The sequence below is a fragment of the Rutilus rutilus genome (assembly GCF_951802725.1).
Source record: "Rutilus rutilus genome assembly, chromosome: 15".
Taxonomy (NCBI): domain Eukaryota; kingdom Metazoa; phylum Chordata; class Actinopteri; order Cypriniformes; family Leuciscidae; genus Rutilus; species Rutilus rutilus.
In genome coordinates this window covers 27,290,956-27,311,794 of record NC_140220.1, presented here as the reverse complement: position 1 = coordinate 27,311,794, position 20,839 = coordinate 27,290,956, and the positions used below count along the sequence as shown (strand labels likewise).

Here is a 20,839-nt window from a genome sequence, read left to right as displayed (position 1 = left end):
ACAAACGGAAAGGTTTTCACAGTGGAATAAACTGGTGATCAATCTAGAAAATGTATAAATTTTTTGTACAAGGCCTTTATGGTGTTAAAGGGGTTTACTGGGTAGGGAGCAGGATGAAATGTAAAGTTTTTTTTTTTTTTTTTTTTTTACAATTTGTCAAAAATAAAGTGACAAAATAACAAAACTGCAAAAAACATCCAGCTGACATTCATGATTCCTCTTGCTCCGACAGAAAAAAAGAGGCTTGATTCAGGTCTTCTAAAGCTTTTTCTTCTTCTGAGTGTCGTCAATAGCTGCTCTATCTACAGCAGTTGCTATAGTGGTGCTATAGGCATCATCGTGCTGCTGATTTGTTTTATTTTACAGAAAGAGAAAAGAAAAAGTAGAAATTGGACACCATGTCCATCCTGTCTGAAAAAAAATTTGATTTCACATCAGAACATTCAAGACATCAGTGATGTTTTTCAACTTGTGAAATCCTATTCCACGCTTTTTGTGTGGCTGTATTTGTTGTCCATCCTCCCAAAACTACAGATCATTCTGCAGCACTGGAGAAAAAGAAAAGAAATTTAATGGGATTTTTTTTTTTTTTGGATTTGTGGAAAGATTTTAGCTGGCAACCGCAACCTGGTTTTATAAACCAGGCATTTTCATCAAACAGTCTATTTGTATTTATTTCAAGGTCACATCTGTGCATTATGTTGCGCACTCTTTCTGAATCTCACCTGATAGAGTTTAGGGTCCATGCTGAGAAGTGCAGGTGAAAGCCTCCTGGACGCCTGTGCTCTCTTTGGGAGCGGGACCGGAGTGAGACAGACGTGAGCCGTGCATGATATGAGCGTCCAGCATCTCCAGGAGCAGGTCATACAGAGGAACCATCTTCTTCATCTTCATGCAGTGCAGGTGGTCCATGCCTTTGTTACTACAGATGGTCAGATAGATTACAAGGTCACTAGTTTAAGAGTCTTCTATACAGTCAAGCTAACCTTGAAAAGGAAGTTAGCTAAACTATAAGATACTTAAAGTAGTTCAGTATAGTACGCTAACCTTTTGTAAATGAGGATAGCTACATTTAATACAGTAAAGCTCAACAAGTAGCTAACCAGATTAAAGTTTTATCAGATATAATTTAATTTAATTAGTAAGCAAATGCTCCATTTGTGACCTGGTTCAAAAAGAGACAATTCATTTCCACGAACCATCTAAAAGAACTGATTCACTACACTGATAATTGCTAGACAAATTAGCTATTGGAAACTACTGGGACTGCCGTATTCAGACAAATGACTGTGTATGAAGCAAGACCACAAGCCACCTTTTCTGAGTGAAAGCACTGCATATATTGTTTGTACCTGAGGTGCCTTATGTGGGAGAGCAGCATGAGCAGATGGGCTAGTCTGGTGGAGCGCTGCTGAAAGCTCAGGCCCGTCTTCGAGATGGCCCATACCAGAGCATCCGTCACCGAGTCAAGCAGACACAGCAGCTTCGACCGCCTCTGGAGCTCCTCTCCTCCCTCCGACGAACTCAGACACATGTCTGCAATGACGCACAAGCGCAGGTTCACAGAGATTCAAGCCATGATGAGACATTTACAGCCATTTGAAATAATACAAGGTGATACCCAAATAAAGAAGAATATCCAATTCAAAAACAACCTAACACATCTGGAGCAAAGTGAAGACAGCTGTTGGGGGCTGAAAATAAAGAGATAATGCATGAGGAAAAGACAGATCAAAAGTTCATAGGAATCGGAGCAGGAAGAAATATTGGTTCCTTCAGACATTAAACACTAACCAGGTACTGCCTGTTACTTACATAAGCGTTTGCTATGAAATGGATAGTTGGGTTGAAAGCGTGGAGCGCTCCTTAAAGCAGGCATGTTGTCCCCATTAAGAGTTTACAGTGTGAGCGTTTTGGTCTTGCCAAGACTCCCTTCAATTAAAGCGGGGATAGTAGTAACCTTCTGAGTTACGAGTCAACACTATTTATTACAGCTCTGTGGAGGTCAGACGTTTGTTTGGCCTTATGCCACTTGATAGAGACACTAGAGAGGAAAGGAAATAAAGGGGAGTATGATTGGTGCATGACACCAGCTGGAATCGAACCTGCCTTTGGAGCTTAAGCGCTAGGCCACAACATTCATTTATGATATATGTACCGGAGACCAGCTAGTAAAGAGCTGTGCAGGTAAACCTCACTCCCCTGGCTTCAAGAGGCGCGCTAGAGGCTGCGGCGCCCGCCTCCCATGCCAGAAATGCCGGTTCGAACCAGAGTAGAACCAGAGGGGTTACATTGGTGCCGTGACCCAGATGGGATGAAGGTTTAGAGGGCCAGCTAGCAAGAGCTGTGCGATGAAACCTCACTCCCCTGGTCTCAAAAGGCACAGTAGCGGCTGACGCTGCGGACTTTAGCGTCCTGGTTAGAGCGCCCACCTCCCATGCCAGAAACGTCGGTTCGAATCCCAGCAGGAGCGATGTGAGTAGAAAAGAGTGGCAACATATACAGACCCGAAGGAATGCAAAGAGTTTGTTTGTTGCTGAAACGATGCTGTTCATCATGCTGGATTTCTTTTAACATTACAAACCAGTGCTAGAGACAGAATGCATAAATTTAATTTTGCCTGAAGTTTATTGTTGCTAAAAAAAAAAAAATTTAATTACCAAATTATAAAACAAGTTTCCCAATTTTGGTTATTATGCAATATTACTATGGCTGCGTTTAACATTGTTTAAAAAAAAAGTACAAAGTACACACTACTATTCAAAAGGTTTGGTTTAGTAAAAAAAAAAGAAAAGAAATTCATACTTTTATTCAGCACGGATGCATTAAATTTATCAAAAGTGACAGTAAAGACATTTATAATGTCACAAAAGATCTCTATTTCAAATAAATGCTGTTGTTTCTAACCCTATCAATCAAATATGTGTTATTTTGAATTGCAAATCTATATATGTATATATGGGGGGATATTAAATATTTATGGAAAGTCATGTGACAAAAAAAAAGGCTATTTTTTTTATATATAAGTATAAAAATTATGCCAGTCTCTATTTACTTCTAGCAGAGACACCTGAGATCCACTGTGATTTTTCTGTCCAATGGGGAAGGTCAACAAAACATGCACATTCATTTTCTAATAAAAATACATTTGTTTTAGTAATAGATGTATTATAAATGCATGCACATTTCAAAAGCCCTTTAATAAGAAGAACACTTACTGGAGTTAAGGAGGATCATGGCTTTGAGACACACGTACTCCTCTCTCTGTAACTTGAGTTCTCTGAACCTGGATGTGGCTGCCAGCAGCATATCGAAGATCTCCACAAACCCCTGCACACAGCTGCCTTCGTCCCTGCCGAGCACAAAGACCTTCATCAGTCTCACAAATAAGCTTACCTCATCAGAAACACGGGACCTAGCATCAATCTCAAACTTAACTAGCCGTATTCCAAACCCGGCCCCTACTGAAAGCACGAATGCTGAATTCTATATAAAGCGAAATGGCTAATGGAAAGTCAGAGTACCCTAAGACGCTAAGAGGTGCTACAATTGGACCTGCAGCAGTGAATGAGACCAGAATGGTGCTAACACTTGTTAAAGTGTCATTAAAACTTGTGAGAACAAAGAGAACAAAGATAGCTTACAGCTACTTCCATTTCGCATTAAACAAGACTTATTCACAACCTAAACATCAGGGGTGCTAAATAATTAAGTCATTGTACCTCACTTCTGTAACTATTATTTTATGGAATTCGTATTTGTGTCAAATAATACTGAGTGTCATAATTGGCAGATGTACTGTAGCACATTTTTTTGATGTTGACATCATTCACCAAGTTCAACTCATGGACCCAGTTGGCTATGATACAATGAATTCCTTATCCAAGCCCATGAAAATACAGTGAATGGCTGGCGTCAGATGCATATTTACAGCGAAACCACCCATGACTAGAACAGATTGGAAGAGTAGTTCAGTATAAAGTCTGCAGAGCATCTGTAACCCTGGCCACATATTTTTTTCTGGGAAAACAACATGGGTACACACCATGTTAGGGGGGTACAAAGGGCAGCGGAGTAGAGGGGGCATGATAACAGAGAAGCCATGGAAGGATCAGTTTCTGTCTTCCCACAATTGTACTGGCAGCTCTCTATTTCCCACCACACCAAGCCTCACACTCGCTGTGACACATCTGAACACATCTGGACAAAACGCTGATTTAGTTTCACATCTGTATTCTTGAGATGTTTCACTATATTCTACAAAGCTTATGTTATGATTACACAGTTCTTTATACTAAGCTTCTGCAGTGTGAAAACACCCACCCACACACATACACACGTTACAATTTATATTACATTTTAAAAGTAAAAAACTTTTAAAATTCTAGTTCAAAACATGCAAAGTTATCAGAAACATACACCGTTTGTATTGATGATGGTTTCAAATGGATTTGAAAAACGTTTGTACCATTCTAAAGACTATTTTAAATTTAATTCATATTAATATTATTATTCATTAATATTTATTGCTAATAAATTGTGGTGTAACAAATATATTAAAAAGTAATAACGTATTTTCTTTTCAACTTGAATGTATGTAAGAGTAATTATCTCATGATTATAGTTTTTAAAAAGTTTGTATATGATAGAATTTCTTGTTTTGTTATTTCTGCATGTTGGTCCCACACTATATGACTTGGCAGACAAAAGTTTTCAAAAATGTATCATATTTTAGCAAAAGTGCTAAAAGTGATTTTATTATTATTATTACATGTTTTTAGAAATAATGATACTAATACAAGATTATGCCAAAGGAATTTAGTTCTTTTACTGAGGCTTTTTTCTTTATTATTATATATTGAGGGCTGTATCAACCTGCCATTTTTCTATTTTATGTTCCCCAAAATATATCAAAATTCATTTTAATTCAGAAATTAAAAACATGCTCGTCATAGAAGAGATGTGTTTCACTGTATGAACTGCATTTTTTGCATACATTACTGGCAAAATTAATAGATCCAGAAAAAAAAAAGAGCATAATGCTATTGACTGATTATATAGGTCGGCATGCTAACTTTGACTAACCATGGCTAATGTGTTTTAACCTTGACATGACAAGAAACGGGTGTCTGTTCATCAGAACACATAATCATTTACTTAAATCACCCATAAATGATTTCATACTACACTGGCATACAGAACGTCTCGGTTACGTATGTAACCCTCGGGTCGACTGGTTGGGATCACGCCAGGGATCCAGTCATCTTCGAGTACTATTGAAACGAGCCAATGGAATTGGCGTGCGTGATTTGCATCACACACTCCGCCCCCGCGGCGCGGGTATAAATACGGAAGTGGATGCACGCACTAGTTGCTTTTTCGCTAAGGAGCCGAGCGTAACTCAGAGTCAGCGGTGGTCCAGCAATAGTGGCGACGGGACTACGTCTCCGTTCCCACCTTCAGGGAACGAGGGTTACATATGTAACCGAGACGTTCCCTTTCAGTCGCTTACGTTCGACGTAGTCGACTGATTGGGATCTCCATTAAATTGTCACTAGTGTTGCCACTTTCCAGCACCTAGACAGAAGCCTCCTGATCCTCCCACATTCTTTTGAGGCAGAGATGGGACAGGGCTTAGGCCAGGGAAGTCAATGCTGTTCCACAGGACCACTGGGAAGCGTGCCCTATCAATGGAAGGAAGGGACGCTGCGGAAGCCACATCCTGCCCGAAGGGAGGTATGACCGGTATGGGCGGATGACCGGGCAGTACAACATATGTAATGTCACTGGGGTGGCTCCTGCCTAAGACAGGGGGAGACTCAACCGGACAGTGATGAAGACACGGGCTCGCCGCAGGGAGCCGTACCGTGGAAGAATACACATATGGGATCGCCGTAAGGATCACAACATATGGACCCAGCCTAACACAGTTTCCACCAGTGCATACGAGTGATAGGCCTGGCTGCGGACGTTCCGCCACGTCCATTGCTGAAGGGTATGGAGGAACTGGACAGGGTTCGGCTAATAAGGGGAACTCTACTGGAGCAAGAATTGCGCACGTATCCAGTCCATAGGAGGGGAATGGCGCAGTAAGCCGACACTTAGAACCGGGCTTACAGTGAAACTGGCTTCATGTAAAGAAAGCCCACGGGAAGCAGCGGTTCGACACATAGGCTAGTTCTCTAGCGAACGTGATAGGTGTCGCCCAGCCCCCAACTCTATTTAACATCTGTTCAGCGAGGCACTCTGTGTCAACACCTAAAAGGGAGCAATACTCTCACTTAGGAGGAGCTCACCACCCAGGTGGGCACATGCATCTTGGGAAAACTTTCTCACCAAGATGAAGGCAACCACATGTAGTGAGCCAACCTCTGCTTGGAAACAGCCTTCCCTTCTGCTGGTCTCCTTAAAGCTGGTCTGAGGTCCAGGCTTTGCATTCTGAGCATGTATAACCACAATGGAGTGGACGGACAGAGAAAAAACAGGGCTGGGTCTTCCTCCTCCTGGGGCAGTGCTTGCAGGCTCACCACCTGGTCCAGTAAGAGAGGTAGGAACCTTGGGCACATATCCAGGCCGGGGTCTCAGATTTCATGAGAGTTAGCCGGCCCAAATTCCAGGCACGATTCGTTGACCGAAAATGCGTGCAAGTCCCTACCATCTAGATAGAGACCAAGCAAGCAGGAGGACTGTTTCTCTAAAAACAGGATTTTTAACTCACTGTCTGCAGGGCTCAAGGGAGGTATCTGCAGTGCAGTAGCACCAGAGATAAGTCCCAAGAGAGTAAAGATGGGGCACAAGACGAATTCAGTCTCCTTGCTCCCCTCAGGAACCTGACGAAGTCGTGCTTCCCATGGATTTGTATCCACTGCATCATGGTGCCATCATGCCCCATCCCTGAGAATGTACTCAGAGGAAGGAGTTAGGAAGGGCTGTCGAGAGGAGAGGTCTGGTTGGGCCAATAAGGGGCAACTAGCAATACCTGCTCCATCTCCTCCCTAACTTTAGCACAGTTGTGCAAGAGTTTTTTCTGTGGGAGGGATGTCCACTCAGACAGGAGAAAAAACAACTGGCGGAGGGACGAGTCCGGAGGGGCAACAGATGTAACTGTGCGGCCCCGAAGTGGTCCCAAATAGCTAGACCACCTGGGGACGGAGACTCCACTCTCCCTGGGCCATAGGCTGTCATGAGGCTCGTCAGCGGCACGATTGAGCAGGCGGGACATGCGAGGGAAGTGTAGCGCAAGGGTCGCAATGTTGTCTTTTCAGACCAGTACAAATTCGCTGAGTAGCGGTGTCTCAAAGCGAGATGAACTGCAAGCAACTCGAGGCAATGGATGCCAATGCAGTCGGAGGGCCGTCCAGACCTCCGTTACTGCATGCCCTTTGTACGTGGCCCCTCAGCCGGTATTGATGGACACTCGTTCTAGGGACCGTTGGCCCGGAGAAACAAAAGGTCTGTTACGGACTGAGGGTTTGGCGGCAGGCCAGGGTGCTTTCACACGGAGCGTGCCGCTCTGCCACGGCCACCTCGGGACTCGGCCGTGAAGTCAGTGCTGAAGCGGTCTTCATATGGAGGAAGCAGAGCGGCTGCATTTACCATATGCCCCAGGAGCCTCTGAAGAGTTTCAGTGGGACCCTTTCTCACTTCTATACACTTCTATAACCATCCACACACTCTTTTTCAGAGATGCAGTGGACCGAATCCATCTCCAAACTAGAAAAGAGATCCTCAGCCCGTGGACTTTCCCAGTTGACCTGAGGACCCAACTGGCTATGAGCACTTGAAGGGTAGGACTTTGTACTGATATTTCACAGGATGGCCTGTGGTGCGTAAGGATAGAGATCTTAAGTACGGAGCATTTGGAAATGCATCTCTGTGTAACAAATTGAACAGAGGCTTTCGAAAAAGGGCCTGTCTTAATTAACACAGGACCAAGATGGTTGTGACCCACCTCTCTAGGGTACAATGAAGTACGGGCTTATAGAAGCCGGCCTTCACATCGGCTGGAGGGAGCGGCTGCATCGCGTCCTTCGCCAGTAGACTGCGATGTGCGCAAACAAGACAGGAGCACTGCTCAACACTTAGGTGTGACTAAAGTCACAAATTTTTAGGAGCATTTGACCCCGGGGGTGGGGCATGGTAATGGGGACTCCAGCTTCGCGGACGAAGGCGAGTCTCGATCTCAACACCGCGTCAGTCATATTCCCGCAATGGGAACATGGATCGTCCACAAAAGCTGCTTCAGCATGCTGTAAGCCCAAACACGTGATGCAACAATTGTGACTGTAAGAGAGGAACAGGGAACGACCGCATCCAGAAACGCAGTGGTGGAATGACATCTTGAAAAAGATGCAAACGCACCCGTGTTGCTCTTTCAGGAAATAGGACTCATCACTAGTTCCGGAGCACACAGGGGAATGACCGCGGCAACACTGAACAGTGAACTGAAACAGTGAAGCACTCACCTTTCCGCCCTCTAACCAGTCGTCAACAAACACAAACATTTAGAAATTTGTTGCTGTAAAAACAGCAGTTGAGAGCTCAAAGCTTGCGATCACCGCTGCACTCGCGCTGTAGAAACCACCAGCACTCTTCAGAGACATCAAACGATCGACAACAAAAGGCAACTAGTATAGTACTAACACTTCCGTATTTATACCCGCGCTGCGGGGGCGGAGTGTGTGATGCAAATCAAGCACGCCAATTCCATTGGTTTGTTTCAACAGTACTCGAAGATGACTGGCTCCCTGGCGTGATCCCAATGTCGACACATCGACTATGTTGAACGTGAGCGACTGAAAGGGAACAAATGGATAGCTGCATAAAAATACTGACCACCTAAAGCATGTGAGAACGGAGAAATGAATTCAAGCACGTTCCTGTTTAACAAGCCTGTTCATAAATTAGGCAATGGGAAGGATAAACACAATTAGCTCACAGTAGTTACCTGCTGAGACTGAGGTCTGGAGAGAAAATGAGCTTTCCAGGGTGATTAACAGAGCGCCACATCAGTCCAAGCATCAGCACCTCTAACCAGCAGCACTCTAACAAATGGACCTGGTCAAAAAGACTGAGCTCCACAAAACCTGAAGGGAGAAATAAGCACTTGTTACCAACTGCACACACAACCAACAACAGCCTCATTCAACCAATAGCGATCAAACACAATCCATAGTTTACAGGTTGCATCCAAAATTAGCAGAGTAGGTCCCTTCAATTCAGAAATCCATCTACTTCAGAAACTACTCATTTTAATTCATTTAATGCATCCACTACAGAAATGGTTCTTCAAAGTTCAATATAAAGATCTTTTTGAAGTCCTAAAACCTGAAAGACAATTAACAATTTTGAGCCATGAATTTCTAAAGTTGTTTTTTATTATACTGAGTTTTGATGAGTTCAATATTGTCTGTGGCTAACATTACATGAGCAGACGCTTTGTTCGACAGCATGAATCATAGTCATACCGTAATCAAATAGAATATAAAATTGTGTGCTTTAAAAACATAAGTTGCAAACAAGAGACAACATGAGGATTAAAACGGCTGACGCATGAATTTCACGTCATTTGTTTAGCACATAAGCTCACATCCTTGTACTGCACATTGTGCACTAACTCTAAAACAAGTGTTTCTAACCCATGTATTCAAGAACTGATTTTTTTTATTATTACCCACACAACCATGTGTTCAAGCAAGCAATGTTCAAACTGCTAAAAGCAGAACAAAGATGCAGGTTTATGTGCTTGACAAATGATGTGAAATTCAGTAGACAACTGTTGTATACGTCATGCAGCAACTTTTAGAAACATTTCAAAAGCACAAAACAGTTTCAAAATTCATGTTTGAACAGGGTATGATGTAATGCAATTTATTTTTAATATAAATGATAAATGACAAATTCTCTTCAAGTAATATTACCACATCCATTACTGTTGTGTACACATAAATCCCAAACTGCTATTCTAAAACCCATTAGATATTCCAGAGGGAATCCATAGTGAATCAGCCTTCCAGGTTTGGTCTACAAACTGACACATGCTATGACCAAATACCTCAATTCCATGTGCATTTGCAGTTTGTGTTATTGGAAAAGTTCTATGAACCAACAGAAATACAGTAACACACTGAGTATAGATATAACTGAATCAGTTTTTCTTTTAAATCTGGTTATACACTCACCTGGGACCTTCTTGGCCCAGCTGATCATGTGAACGAGCTCTTTGTCAGCCAGGTTGGTCAGTGACATCATGACGTTGGCCTCAGTAAATGGCTTCTTCATGTCTTTCATGAGGTAAATCTCAGGTGGTTCTGCATCCATGATGCGAGCGATTAGTTCCTCAGGGCTCAACGTCATGTTAACCACCTCATTTCCACTGAGGGGACACGGGACACTTTTTATCTCTTGAGATTTTGGGCCACTGGTTCTCATCCTGCCAGAGAATCGTGCCGGTCGCTTCTGCTGTGCTCCTCTTTGTTGGTAGCTGCCACGATCTCGCCGTAACCCTGTAAAAAACACAATGTAATTGCACCATTCACTTCCACCTCGTCTATGCTGGTTGAAAGGATTATACTGGACATCTGACTAAGTATACAAGTAATTACCCATTTAATAGCAAGTGATATGATAATAAAGGGAAGTGTGTAATTGTTTTTATATTAAATAGTTGCAAAGTACAATCTACTATGTAGAATCTTTCATTCGTATGTTGATTTCCCCAAAGTGCAAACACTCTGGCAAAACATTGCTATGTTTGTTTGATAATCCTGACCAGTACAGCAACACTGCCGCAACCAATGGTGTGAATGTGGGCGGGACTGTGTGTTTGTCCAACCAATGGTAGACAGAGGGAGTGTTCGGAAACATTCATTGCCTTTGCAGTTACGTTTGGTGTCACTAGCAGTGCAGAAATAATACACTTAACTGGTAATATTTTGAGGGGAAAATATAAAAAAAAAAACATTTGAAAAATGGTGGGCAACAAAAATGAAAAAGTTGAGACCAAAAATATGGGCGAGCAGAAGGCAAAGCCAGAAAGCTGCAAAAACAAATGACAAAACTGTATTTGATGTATGATTAAGTCTAAAGAGCTCAAGCCAAACACATCAACCAGTGAGATAAGAGTACTTATCTCACTAGTCTCTTCTAACCTTGAAGCGAAGCTGTGAAAGTAGACTGCCCTAAAACAGCAATTACAAGAGTGGATGAGGCTAGACAGTAACAGTCTCCACAGCAACACAGACTTAATTCAGCTAGCACTGTTCTTTGAAGGAAAAGCCCTCCGAGATACTCACAAACAGCTCAAAAGACAAAATGCAAGACCTAAGAAGTTGCATCTTGATCTACCAGATCTGTTTTACTGTTGTCTGGTCCAAAATTGTGTGAAATCATATTATTTGAAATCTTAAAACAAAGAATTATGTATGATGAGATGAATTTTGAGTATTGTATTGTTTTGGTGCAATGTTTGACCAACATCTATAAATAATCATGGCTCTATCACATTATCATTAAAATGCTGATGCATATCACAACTTCACGGCACGATAGCTGCTTAATCTTGGAACATAAAGTCAATGACTTTGGACATTCAGCACTCAGCAATCTCTCATTAAGTATTTGGTAACTGTGTGGGTGTAAAAAGGGTGTTGGTAGAACAAAGGAGACAGCGTCCCACCACATTTCATCATTCCAACTTCATAACACTTCCGGAGTCGGCAGGCCTGGCAGCTTTTGCGGCGGTTCTTGTCGATGGTGCACTGGTTGGTGGCAGGGCAGATGTAGTCATTGTGTCCTGAGAAAATGAATCAGATGTTCCCTATTAGCCACTGAACAGATGCGTGTTCAAATCGTAACAAGTCTGACAATAAAAAAAACTGCTACTATGTTTAAAGGACCCCAAAGTAAAGCAGAGTGGTCTTCTAGAGACATGAAGATAGCACAGCTGTGTATACGATTGGTTGTCTGGGACAATGGAAAAATAATACATTTTAGAAGTCATTATATAAAAATATTTGACCACAGAAGGTCATGCTTGACCAATTAGAATGAATTATTCCAGAGTCATGTAATAAGATTGGCTAAATGAGCATTTCTGATGGAAAAAATGGCTGTGAAGGCGTCTGTATGTACTGTGAAGATGGCTATGTATGGTTTAATATATGCAAGTAAGACAAGACCACTCACAATTCAGCATGCAAATAGATGAAAAAAAACCCAGGTCAAAACACAAATCAGAATGCAAATTCACGATGACGCAATCATCACTCTCAGTTACATTTTGAATGCTGAACTTTCTATAAATGCATGTGGGAGATTTTCAAACTTTAATCTTCATAGAAGGGATGGAGAATTTTTTTAATTTACCAGTATATACCACAATATATATATTTACACTTGGATTACCCATCATCGCTCACTTAGTCTTTAAAAACATTATCAATTTAATAACGCTGGGAACTGAAATCTTTAGCAAATCTCAAAATGAATACCCATTTTTTAATACTGTCGATTATAATTTTGGATTGCCTGAATTTGCTTTTGTGCATTTTTACACACAAATTTGCATTTAAAATATATTTAGCTTAGTTTTTAAGTGTATGATTTTTAATTAATTTTGACTAATTGAAATTTACTATTAGCCATTTATCCGTTATCGACCATAACATGAAAATTATTGATGTTAGTTTTTAGTGTTTTATTTTTTATTAATTTAGATAAATGAATGACGCTAACACTATCTTCTTCTATTCTTCTAAATCTGCTGTACAGCCGAAACAAACTTTATTGCATTATTTTCCTGTTATCCATGTAAAGCTGCTTGAAACAATCTGCATTGTAAAAAGTGCTATATAAATAAAGGTGACTTGACTTGACAAATTAATTTTTATACCAGCCATTTATCAGATATTGTCAATAACGTGAAAATGATCATCAGATTACTAATATCGGCCAAAATTTGAATATCAGTGCAATGTACTTTTGAGAGAGTGATACCTTGTATACTCCTCTTGAAGAAGGCTTTGCATCCTTCACACGACCACACGCCATAATGGTACCCAGAGGCGTAATCACTACAGACGGCACAGTAGTGCATGTCAGCTTTACCTCTCAAAGAGGTAGAAGTCTCCTCTGCGTCTGCTACCCTCTTCACCAGCGGTTTTCTATAAAGAGGAGTGCACACATGCATCTGAGCAGCTTAAACCTAGTTAGACAGACAACCAGTTTTACGTGACCTTCTGAAATAAAAAAAAAAAGATTTGTGCTTCCGCATACCTGTATTCCTCTTCGCTGTGATCATGTGGTGTAAGTTCCGACCAAGTCCCACCAGATGGATGGTTTTGTTGTAGTCGAGTCTGTTGTTGATGCAATGCAAGTGTCGAAACTTGGCTATGAGGTGGCCAAAAGAGGGTGGGGCTTAGCGACTGCCTCACTGATGAGCACTCGGACAGGGGCGATGTGCCGTAACCCAGCATAGCGGGACTGTAGAAGGGCAGAGTGCTGAAGTCATGGCCGAGGTCTGTGTAGGGTGATGGGATGCAGACGGGATGGCTCTCCACCGGCAGGGATGGAGACGAGGAGTTAAAGAGAGGAGAGAGGATGTGACCTCCCACCCTGCTGGAGTCCACTTCCTGCAGCTGAAGCAGAGGGCTTTCTCCCTCGGGATACTCGGACATGGTGAAGGTAGATGAGTTCAGCGCTGTCGCATCATCAACAGGGGACTGTTGATGTATGTCATGTTGAACTCCTTAGTCATCAATACTGAAACGCGACATAGCCTATTGCATAATCGACAAGAAGATTTCAGTTTAAGTTGAGAAATGAACTGGAAAAAAATTCACATATTATTCATTCTAAATTTGTTCAAGCGAGCGGATCTTTGCAGCTCTTCACTTTCTATCTCTAGAAAATAAGCACATTCAAATAATCAATAATAAGATGGCATTTGGAAGCAAATGCAATTAGAGGTTCAAAATGAATGGAAACAGAGGAACTTTTAAACTTTTAAATCAATGGCCAAATATGGTATAACCTTACATTCTTCTAACTGTTTTCACAAACAGTGTAAATGAGTTTATATACAACTAAATACAGTCTATTTGGGGAAAAGGTCCCTTGTTATATTTAGGGGTCTATGGCATCAAAAAGCTTCCACACTAGAAGATATAGGTTAATTGTTGTTGCCACCACTTAGATATATACAGTACTGAATAGGTAGGTGACTGTGTTTCATTTCATAGCCATTCATATATTGTGTGTTTTAGCAAAGCAGGAATGCAGTATTCACTAATCAGCAACCAGGACTGAAACTATGCCTTTTCAACATTACAGCTGAAAAGTTTGGGGTCGGTAAGAATTTTTATGTACAGTGGGTACGGAAAGTATTCAGACCCCCTTAAATTTTTCACTCTTTGTTATATTGCAGCCATTTGCTAAAATCATTTAAGTGCATTTTTTTTTTTCTCATTGTACACACAGCACCCCATATTGACAGAAAAACACAGAATTGTTGACATTTTTGCACATTTATTAAAAAAGAAAAACTGAAATATCACATGGTCTTAAGTATTCAGACCCTTTGCTGTGACACTCATATATTTAACTCAGGTGCTGTCCATTTCTTCTGATCATCCTTGAGATGGTTCTACACCTTCATTTGAGTCCAGCTGTGTTTGATTATACTGATTGGACTTGATTAGGAAAGCCACACACCTGTCTATATAAGACCTTACAGCTCACAGTGCATGTCAGAGCAAATGAGAATCATGAGGTCAAAGGAACTGCCTGAAGAGCTCAGAGACAGAATTGTGGCAAGGCACAGATCTGGCCAAGGTTACAAAAAAAATTCTGCTGCACTTAAGGTTCCTAAGAGCACAGTGGCCTCCATAATCCTTAAATGGAAGACGTTTAGGACAACCAGAACCCTTCCTAGAGCTGGCCGTCCGGCCAAACTGAGCTATCAGGGGAGAAGAGCCTTGGTGAGAGAGGTAAAGAAGAACCCAAAGATCACTGTGGCTGAGCTCCAGAGATGCAGTCGGGAGATGGGAGAAAGTTGTAGTAAGTCAACCATCACTGCAGCCATCCACCAGTCGGGGCTTTATGGCAGAGTGGCCCGACGGAAGCCTCTCCTCAGTGCAAGACACATGAAAGCACACCTGAAGGACTCCAAGATGGTGATAAATAAGATTCTCTGGTCTGATGAGACCAAGATAGAACTTTTTGGCCTTAATTCTAAGCGGTATGTGTGGAGAAAACCAGGCACTGCTCATCACCTGTCCAATACAGTCTCAACAGTGAAGCATGGTGGTGGCAGCATCATGCTGTGGGGGTGTTTTTCAGCTGCAGGGACAGGACGACTGGTTGCAATCGAGGGAAAGATGAATGATGAGTGATATTTCAGTTTTTCTTTTTTAATAAATGTGCAAAAATGTCAATATGGGGTGCTGTGTGTACAATAATGAGGAAAAAAATGAACTTAAATGATTTTAGCAAATGGCTGCAATATAACAAAGAGTGAAAAATGTAAGGGGGTCTGAATATTTGTATTTTTGAAATACTCTTATTCTCAACAAACAGCACTGATTTAAAAATACAGTAAAACAGTAATATTGTGAAATGTTACAACAATTTAAAATAACTGTTTTCTATTTTAATATATTTCAAATTTAATTTATTCCTTAAAATTCCTGAATTTTCAGCATCATTACTCCAGTCTTCAGTGTCACATGATCCTCAGGAAATCATTCTAATATGCTAATTTGGTCCTCAAGAAATATTTATTATTATAAATGTTGAAAAAGGTTGTTTTGCTCACATTTTTTCCAGGATTCCTTGATGAATAGAATAGCATTTATTTGGAATAGTTTTTTATAACAATGTAAATGTCTTTACTATCACTTTTTATCAATTTAATAATCCTTGCTGAATAAAAGTGTTAAATACTTTCCAAAAAAATCGTTCTCTCCCCAAACGTTTGACAGTAATATATTTATTTTCATTAAGTTTCAACCAGAAAAAAAGGAGTTGTTGCACAGCGGAGGGCCAAGACAGGATGCATCCTTAAGTTAATGATTACTGGCAAGTCATTCATAGTGCAAAATGAGTGACAAGACTAGATTGAGGAGGATTAGACTATTACACACTGTTCCACCAAAAAAACTGAAAAATGTCATTAAATTCCACTTTGTATAAATAGTTTTAACTCACTCTCATAACATATGTAAAATGTGATCTGTCTACACATTCATATACATTCAAATGTATTTGGCAGATGCTTCTATCCAAGGTGAATTATGTTGCATTCAAGATATACATTTTATCTGCTCATGCATTCCCTGGATTGACCTCGACATTGCTAGCACCACCTACCTAGCATTGTCTCACTACAATTTAATAGCAGATGTTTGTTTTAAACGTTTAGCTTGTGAACACTGAAAAAGCAGCTGCGTGTCTTGCATATCTGCCTATTTTAGGCCAGTTCACATTTAGTTTGTGTTTTGTGGCCTTATTTCAGAAACTTTCATTTTTAGTTTTTTCAATAACCATGCATAAACATTATTCTCTTAAAAATACAAACATCTACAAGCACAAATGTCAGGGCATGTCAAAACATCTCAAGGACCCCAAAAACACCTTAGACCCCAGAGGGTTAAACTTAACTCAGCCTATTGCATACAGCTCAGTAATGGTATGAATCTACAGTAGGTTGCATTCAAAGAGGCCTAGGAACGTACATTTCTCTTACACAAAATATCCATTAAAATGAATCAAGGCATAATAAAGATACATTTCTATTTCTCTCAGCTCTTTGCAGTGCTGTCTTTCTAATGGCACATGTTAGTTCTTAATTTTAACACAGAAGTCTGTTAAAGTGACTCTTACCTACACAGTATTGTAGACTGTACTTGTGAGAGAGGCAGTTAGCCACACCGTCTCTCCAGACTGCCAACGTGAGTCAGCCGAGGACTTTTGAACCCTCGTTTCAGTGCAGACAGGCAACTGGCCAAAACATACCCTGCACAGAGCACAAGTACCTGCACAATGACAGAAAGGAAATTGAGTGATGATATAGAAAGCAACCTATTTTCTGAACAGCAAACTTTTTCTTTTTTTTTATTCTTTTTTTTTAACTATTTTTATAAATAATTAAAACAATATTTGATCTATCCCTTTAATGTTTTATTATTATTATTACAATTACTAATAAATAAATAATTATTATTATAGTATGTTTTAAAATTAAATAACTGATCCAAAACTAAAGGCACTCATTACCTCTTTTTCCATCAGCATAAGTCAATAAGATGTCAAATTATATACTTTATTCACATCACACAATGTACTTTTGTTGTGTAATTTTACAGAAAAAGACTAGCCTATAAATTGCTCCAGTAAAAACCTGTTAACTGGTTAACTGTAAGTTACCTGATTGTACACAGAGAAAAACTGTAAATGGTTTCACATTGCATTGTATGTAATTTTACTGTAAAATATTGACAAATGTACATTTTTGGAAGTAAAAAACAACAACTATGAATTACATGAATATTATAACATGTAAAACAGTAGAAGGTGTGACATCACATGAATGTATTTGATTTAAATAGTTTATATTTTGTTATCTATAATGTACATTCGTTTTTTTGTGTGTGTGTGTGTGTGTGTGATACAGGCAGTAATATGCAACCCCGCAACAATGGAAACAACAAAGTATTTTTAAGGTGAAATTCTGGCAACCACAGCTGCCGTTTTTTCTGTATGTAAAATGAATGGGACATTTTTTACACTGCTGGTAGTGGTATCTCTTTAGTTAGGTATTTTTAATGTACTCCATGTATTTAGTTACTTCATGAACCACAGAAATGTCACTAGGCGGATGACTTTGTCAGACATTGTCAAATACCTCAATACCAATCTGTAATGAACACTCTGTTCATTCCCACCATTAAGATAATGGGGAAACTATTCTTCCCATTAAAACGCAGTAACCTCCAACTCCTATAATTCTTCTGATAGGAGGCTAAGAAAGACTAAGATAGAATGGAAGACAGAGAGAAGGAGGAGACTTGGAAAGCACAGACTGAATCTGCCTGCATCAACTCTCTACTGACAACTAGTCTGGCATGATGCGTGCTCTTGAGGCAAAAGAGCACCCGGCCACCGGCCAGCAGTGCATACCAAAAACAAAAGCCCAAGGCCGCGGTGTGATCTCCCTTCTCAAGCTTCCCTCACTCCCTTCTCTGGCGGAAAACGGATAAAGGAAAGAAGGAGCGACGGAAACCATGCCCTGTGCAGGAGTGGTGGGAACCAGGGGGAAGACCACCATTGAGCCTAATGCAAACCCTTAAGACTATCAACCTTTTCTAATAATATAGTGCACGTAAAAATGGAGCGCTATAATATATTTTATAAAACGGATAGCTCCGGTACTTAATTCTGATTGGTTGAGCCATGTTTGAAGCCATTTTAAATTACAATGATACACCTGTGACCTCATTAAAAGAAATATGTTTATGGTCAAGCCGTTTTATAAAAGCAATAAGCCCCGTGAAGCTGTGGTTTACAGTGAATTTAGAACAGCTGAGACGCTCCGCGTCGCGCCAAACATCGTCCCTTAGCTTTTCTAAATTCTCTGTAAAACTTGGCTTCACAGGGCTTATTGCTTTAATAAGTGTTCCTGTAGTTTAAGCAGTAAAACATGATGTTAGCAACAGCAGGTTATAGGTTCGATTCCCAGGGAAAGCAAGAACTGAAATAACTAATCATTTGAATGCAAAGGTGCAAAATCATTTGCCAGATACATAAATCAAAAAACATACTATGCCATATTTATATTTAAGAATATTTTATGCAGACGTTTTGTGCATTTCATTTCACATAGATGTCCATAAGGTAGATCTGCTTTGACTAGACCATAGTCACTCCGCAAAATGATGCAGCTGGTGGTAATTTTTATGTAATCCATATTTCTTCAGTGAATGCTACAAACTATAATCGTAATTACTGGAAATCTCAGCAGAGAGGCAGCAGCCCCATCTATATATCTATATTTCTCTGTACCAATTTACAGTATACTGTTCAGTCTCAGGATTTTGTCCATCTGTAAGATAATTGTTGATATACTGGCAACACAGAAGAATGTATATTTATATCATGTATTTCATGGTATTTATTTTATTAATCATAAAAAACTAAAAAAAATTGATTTTAGTCATTTTACTTTTATTCCCTACTGCAGGTAGGAATTTAAACTGTCCAGTTTAAAGGGAAAGCTAAAATGGCCTATTTAATTGAGAGCGGATAAAAGGAAACTGCAAAGAGCCTATCTGGCACAATCTGGCTGTTATTAAACAATCCAACTGACAGTCTTCAGCCGTTCAAGTTTGAATAGTTAAAATCACATACTGTATCAAAGTAGATGTATTACTGTCACTGATGCATAGACCTGTGTCTTTGCCACAGACTAAAAACTAAAGTTGACTAAAGTTGTATTACCGTGCAACAAAAGTTTTATCAGAATTTTGCATATTAAATGTCACCACTTGCTGAGGTCACAACAAGGTCACAGCTCACTGACATCATTGCTGACTTTTAGTTTTACAAGTAATTTATAAGTAGTCTATTTGACCAGTGGTTTATCATCGTATAGCAATCAACTATAGCCTACATTCATTTGTGTACATTTTTCTAGGTGTAGCAAAAATGCAGCAGGTCATCAATCATATAGGTAAACTATTTCCAGCAGTTTTCTATACTGTTCTGTAATTTTTGCTTCATAATAATAATAATAATAATAATAAAAACATAATTTTAAGTATTGGTATTAAATATACAACATTATATACAGTTACAATCACTGGAGGGTATTTTTATTTTTTTATTTTGATGAATTAACTATTCATGTTTTAAGATGTACTGTCAGATAATTCAGATGAAGGACTTGATCACCTTTATTGTGTCAATGTTTTTAATATGATCAATTATCACAGTTCAGTTTAAACAGTCCTCGTTTATCTACTAGACAAATTTAAAAACAGTCAAGTTTCTTTCATACATTTAGTAGCCTAGCCTATATCATACAGACAACTACTTTAATGTAGCGTTAACCACTTTCTGTATAAAATAACAGTGAAATATAGCCTAATGATAACAAAATATAGGCTACATCATTATTTTAATACGAGTGGTTTCCTAAAACAGTATCAAGGCTTGGGTCTCTGAGCGTTAAACCTTTCTTCCACATGCCGAGTTAAAGTAAATAAATTTGACGTTCTGCATAATTCCATTCATTAACCTGTTTACGTCATTTTAGTCTGAAAAGTGCACACGTAAACAAATGTACTGTAATCGAGCACACGCTCTGAATGAAATGAAATCCGATTGATGTAGGACGAAAGTTTACTCACAATGCTACAAACGGACGCTGGAAGACAGTGAGCCTACCTGTTGCAATCGATGTCAGCAGATGGTCTACTGTAAGGCTTGAAGTCGATAATTATCCCAGACGAGAATAATATTGCTTGATTTGATCGCTGGTAAAAGCCTGTGCAAGGGGAAACGGCCAGTCTTTTGATGAGCTGTCAGGATACATGTTAAAGTGTGCTCTGCTCAGTCTGTCACTGAACGCTCGTACTTATGAGTCTGTACGTCACTGACCACACCCGCCTGAATCACCTCCTCCTGCTGAACATCTGCTTTTCAAAGCTAGCCTACTCTGTATGAACCTGATGAAAATGATCATTGTTCAGTTGTTTTCTACACTTAACAGCTGGATCTTTCCTTTTATGCACTACATTTTGAACAATATATATATATCCGATGCAAAAGCCTCTAAAAGCCA

The 20,839-nt window shown here is 40.0% G+C and overlaps 1 protein-coding gene across 2 annotated transcripts; it reads right to left on the bottom strand.

Moving 5' to 3' along the window:
• Positions 1-148: 148 nt before the first annotated feature.
• Positions 149-20,609, bottom strand: esr2a (estrogen receptor 2a). 2 transcript variants are annotated; one of them, XM_084432391.1, is made up of 11 exons: positions 20,443-20,609; positions 16,882-17,033; positions 13,276-13,778; positions 12,997-13,163; positions 11,678-11,794; positions 10,182-10,505; positions 8,948-9,086; positions 3,219-3,352; positions 1,353-1,536; positions 726-922; positions 149-548 (listed from the first exon to the last, which is right to left on the bottom strand). In XM_084432391.1, the coding sequence occupies exons 3-10, from the start codon at positions 13,674-13,676 to the stop codon at positions 736-738; spliced, it is 1,653 nt and encodes a 550-aa protein (XP_084288517.1). In that variant the 5' UTR covers positions 13,677-13,778; positions 16,882-17,033; positions 20,443-20,609; the 3' UTR covers positions 149-548; positions 726-735. The 2 variants fall into 2 exon arrangements, with proteins under 2 accessions (XP_084288517.1, XP_084288518.1); XM_084432392.1 differs by having other exon boundaries at positions 16,886-17,033; positions 20,443-20,605.
• Positions 20,610-20,839: the final 230 nt, after the last annotated feature.

Bases quoted from the DNA above. Each gene is read 5' to 3' on its own strand.
- esr2a (XM_084432391.1), bottom strand. From the start codon at position 13,676: ATGTCCGAGTATCCCGAGGGAGAAAGCCCTCTGCTTCAGCTGCAGGAA. The intron at 13,164-13,275 runs GTATGCGGAAGC...TCCTCTTTATAG, and splicing joins CACAGCGAAGAGGAATACAG to AAAACCGCTGGTGAAGAGGG. The intron at 11,795-12,996 runs GTATCACTCTCT...TCATTTTCTCAG, and splicing joins CTTCAAGAGGAGTATACAAG to GACACAATGACTACATCTGC.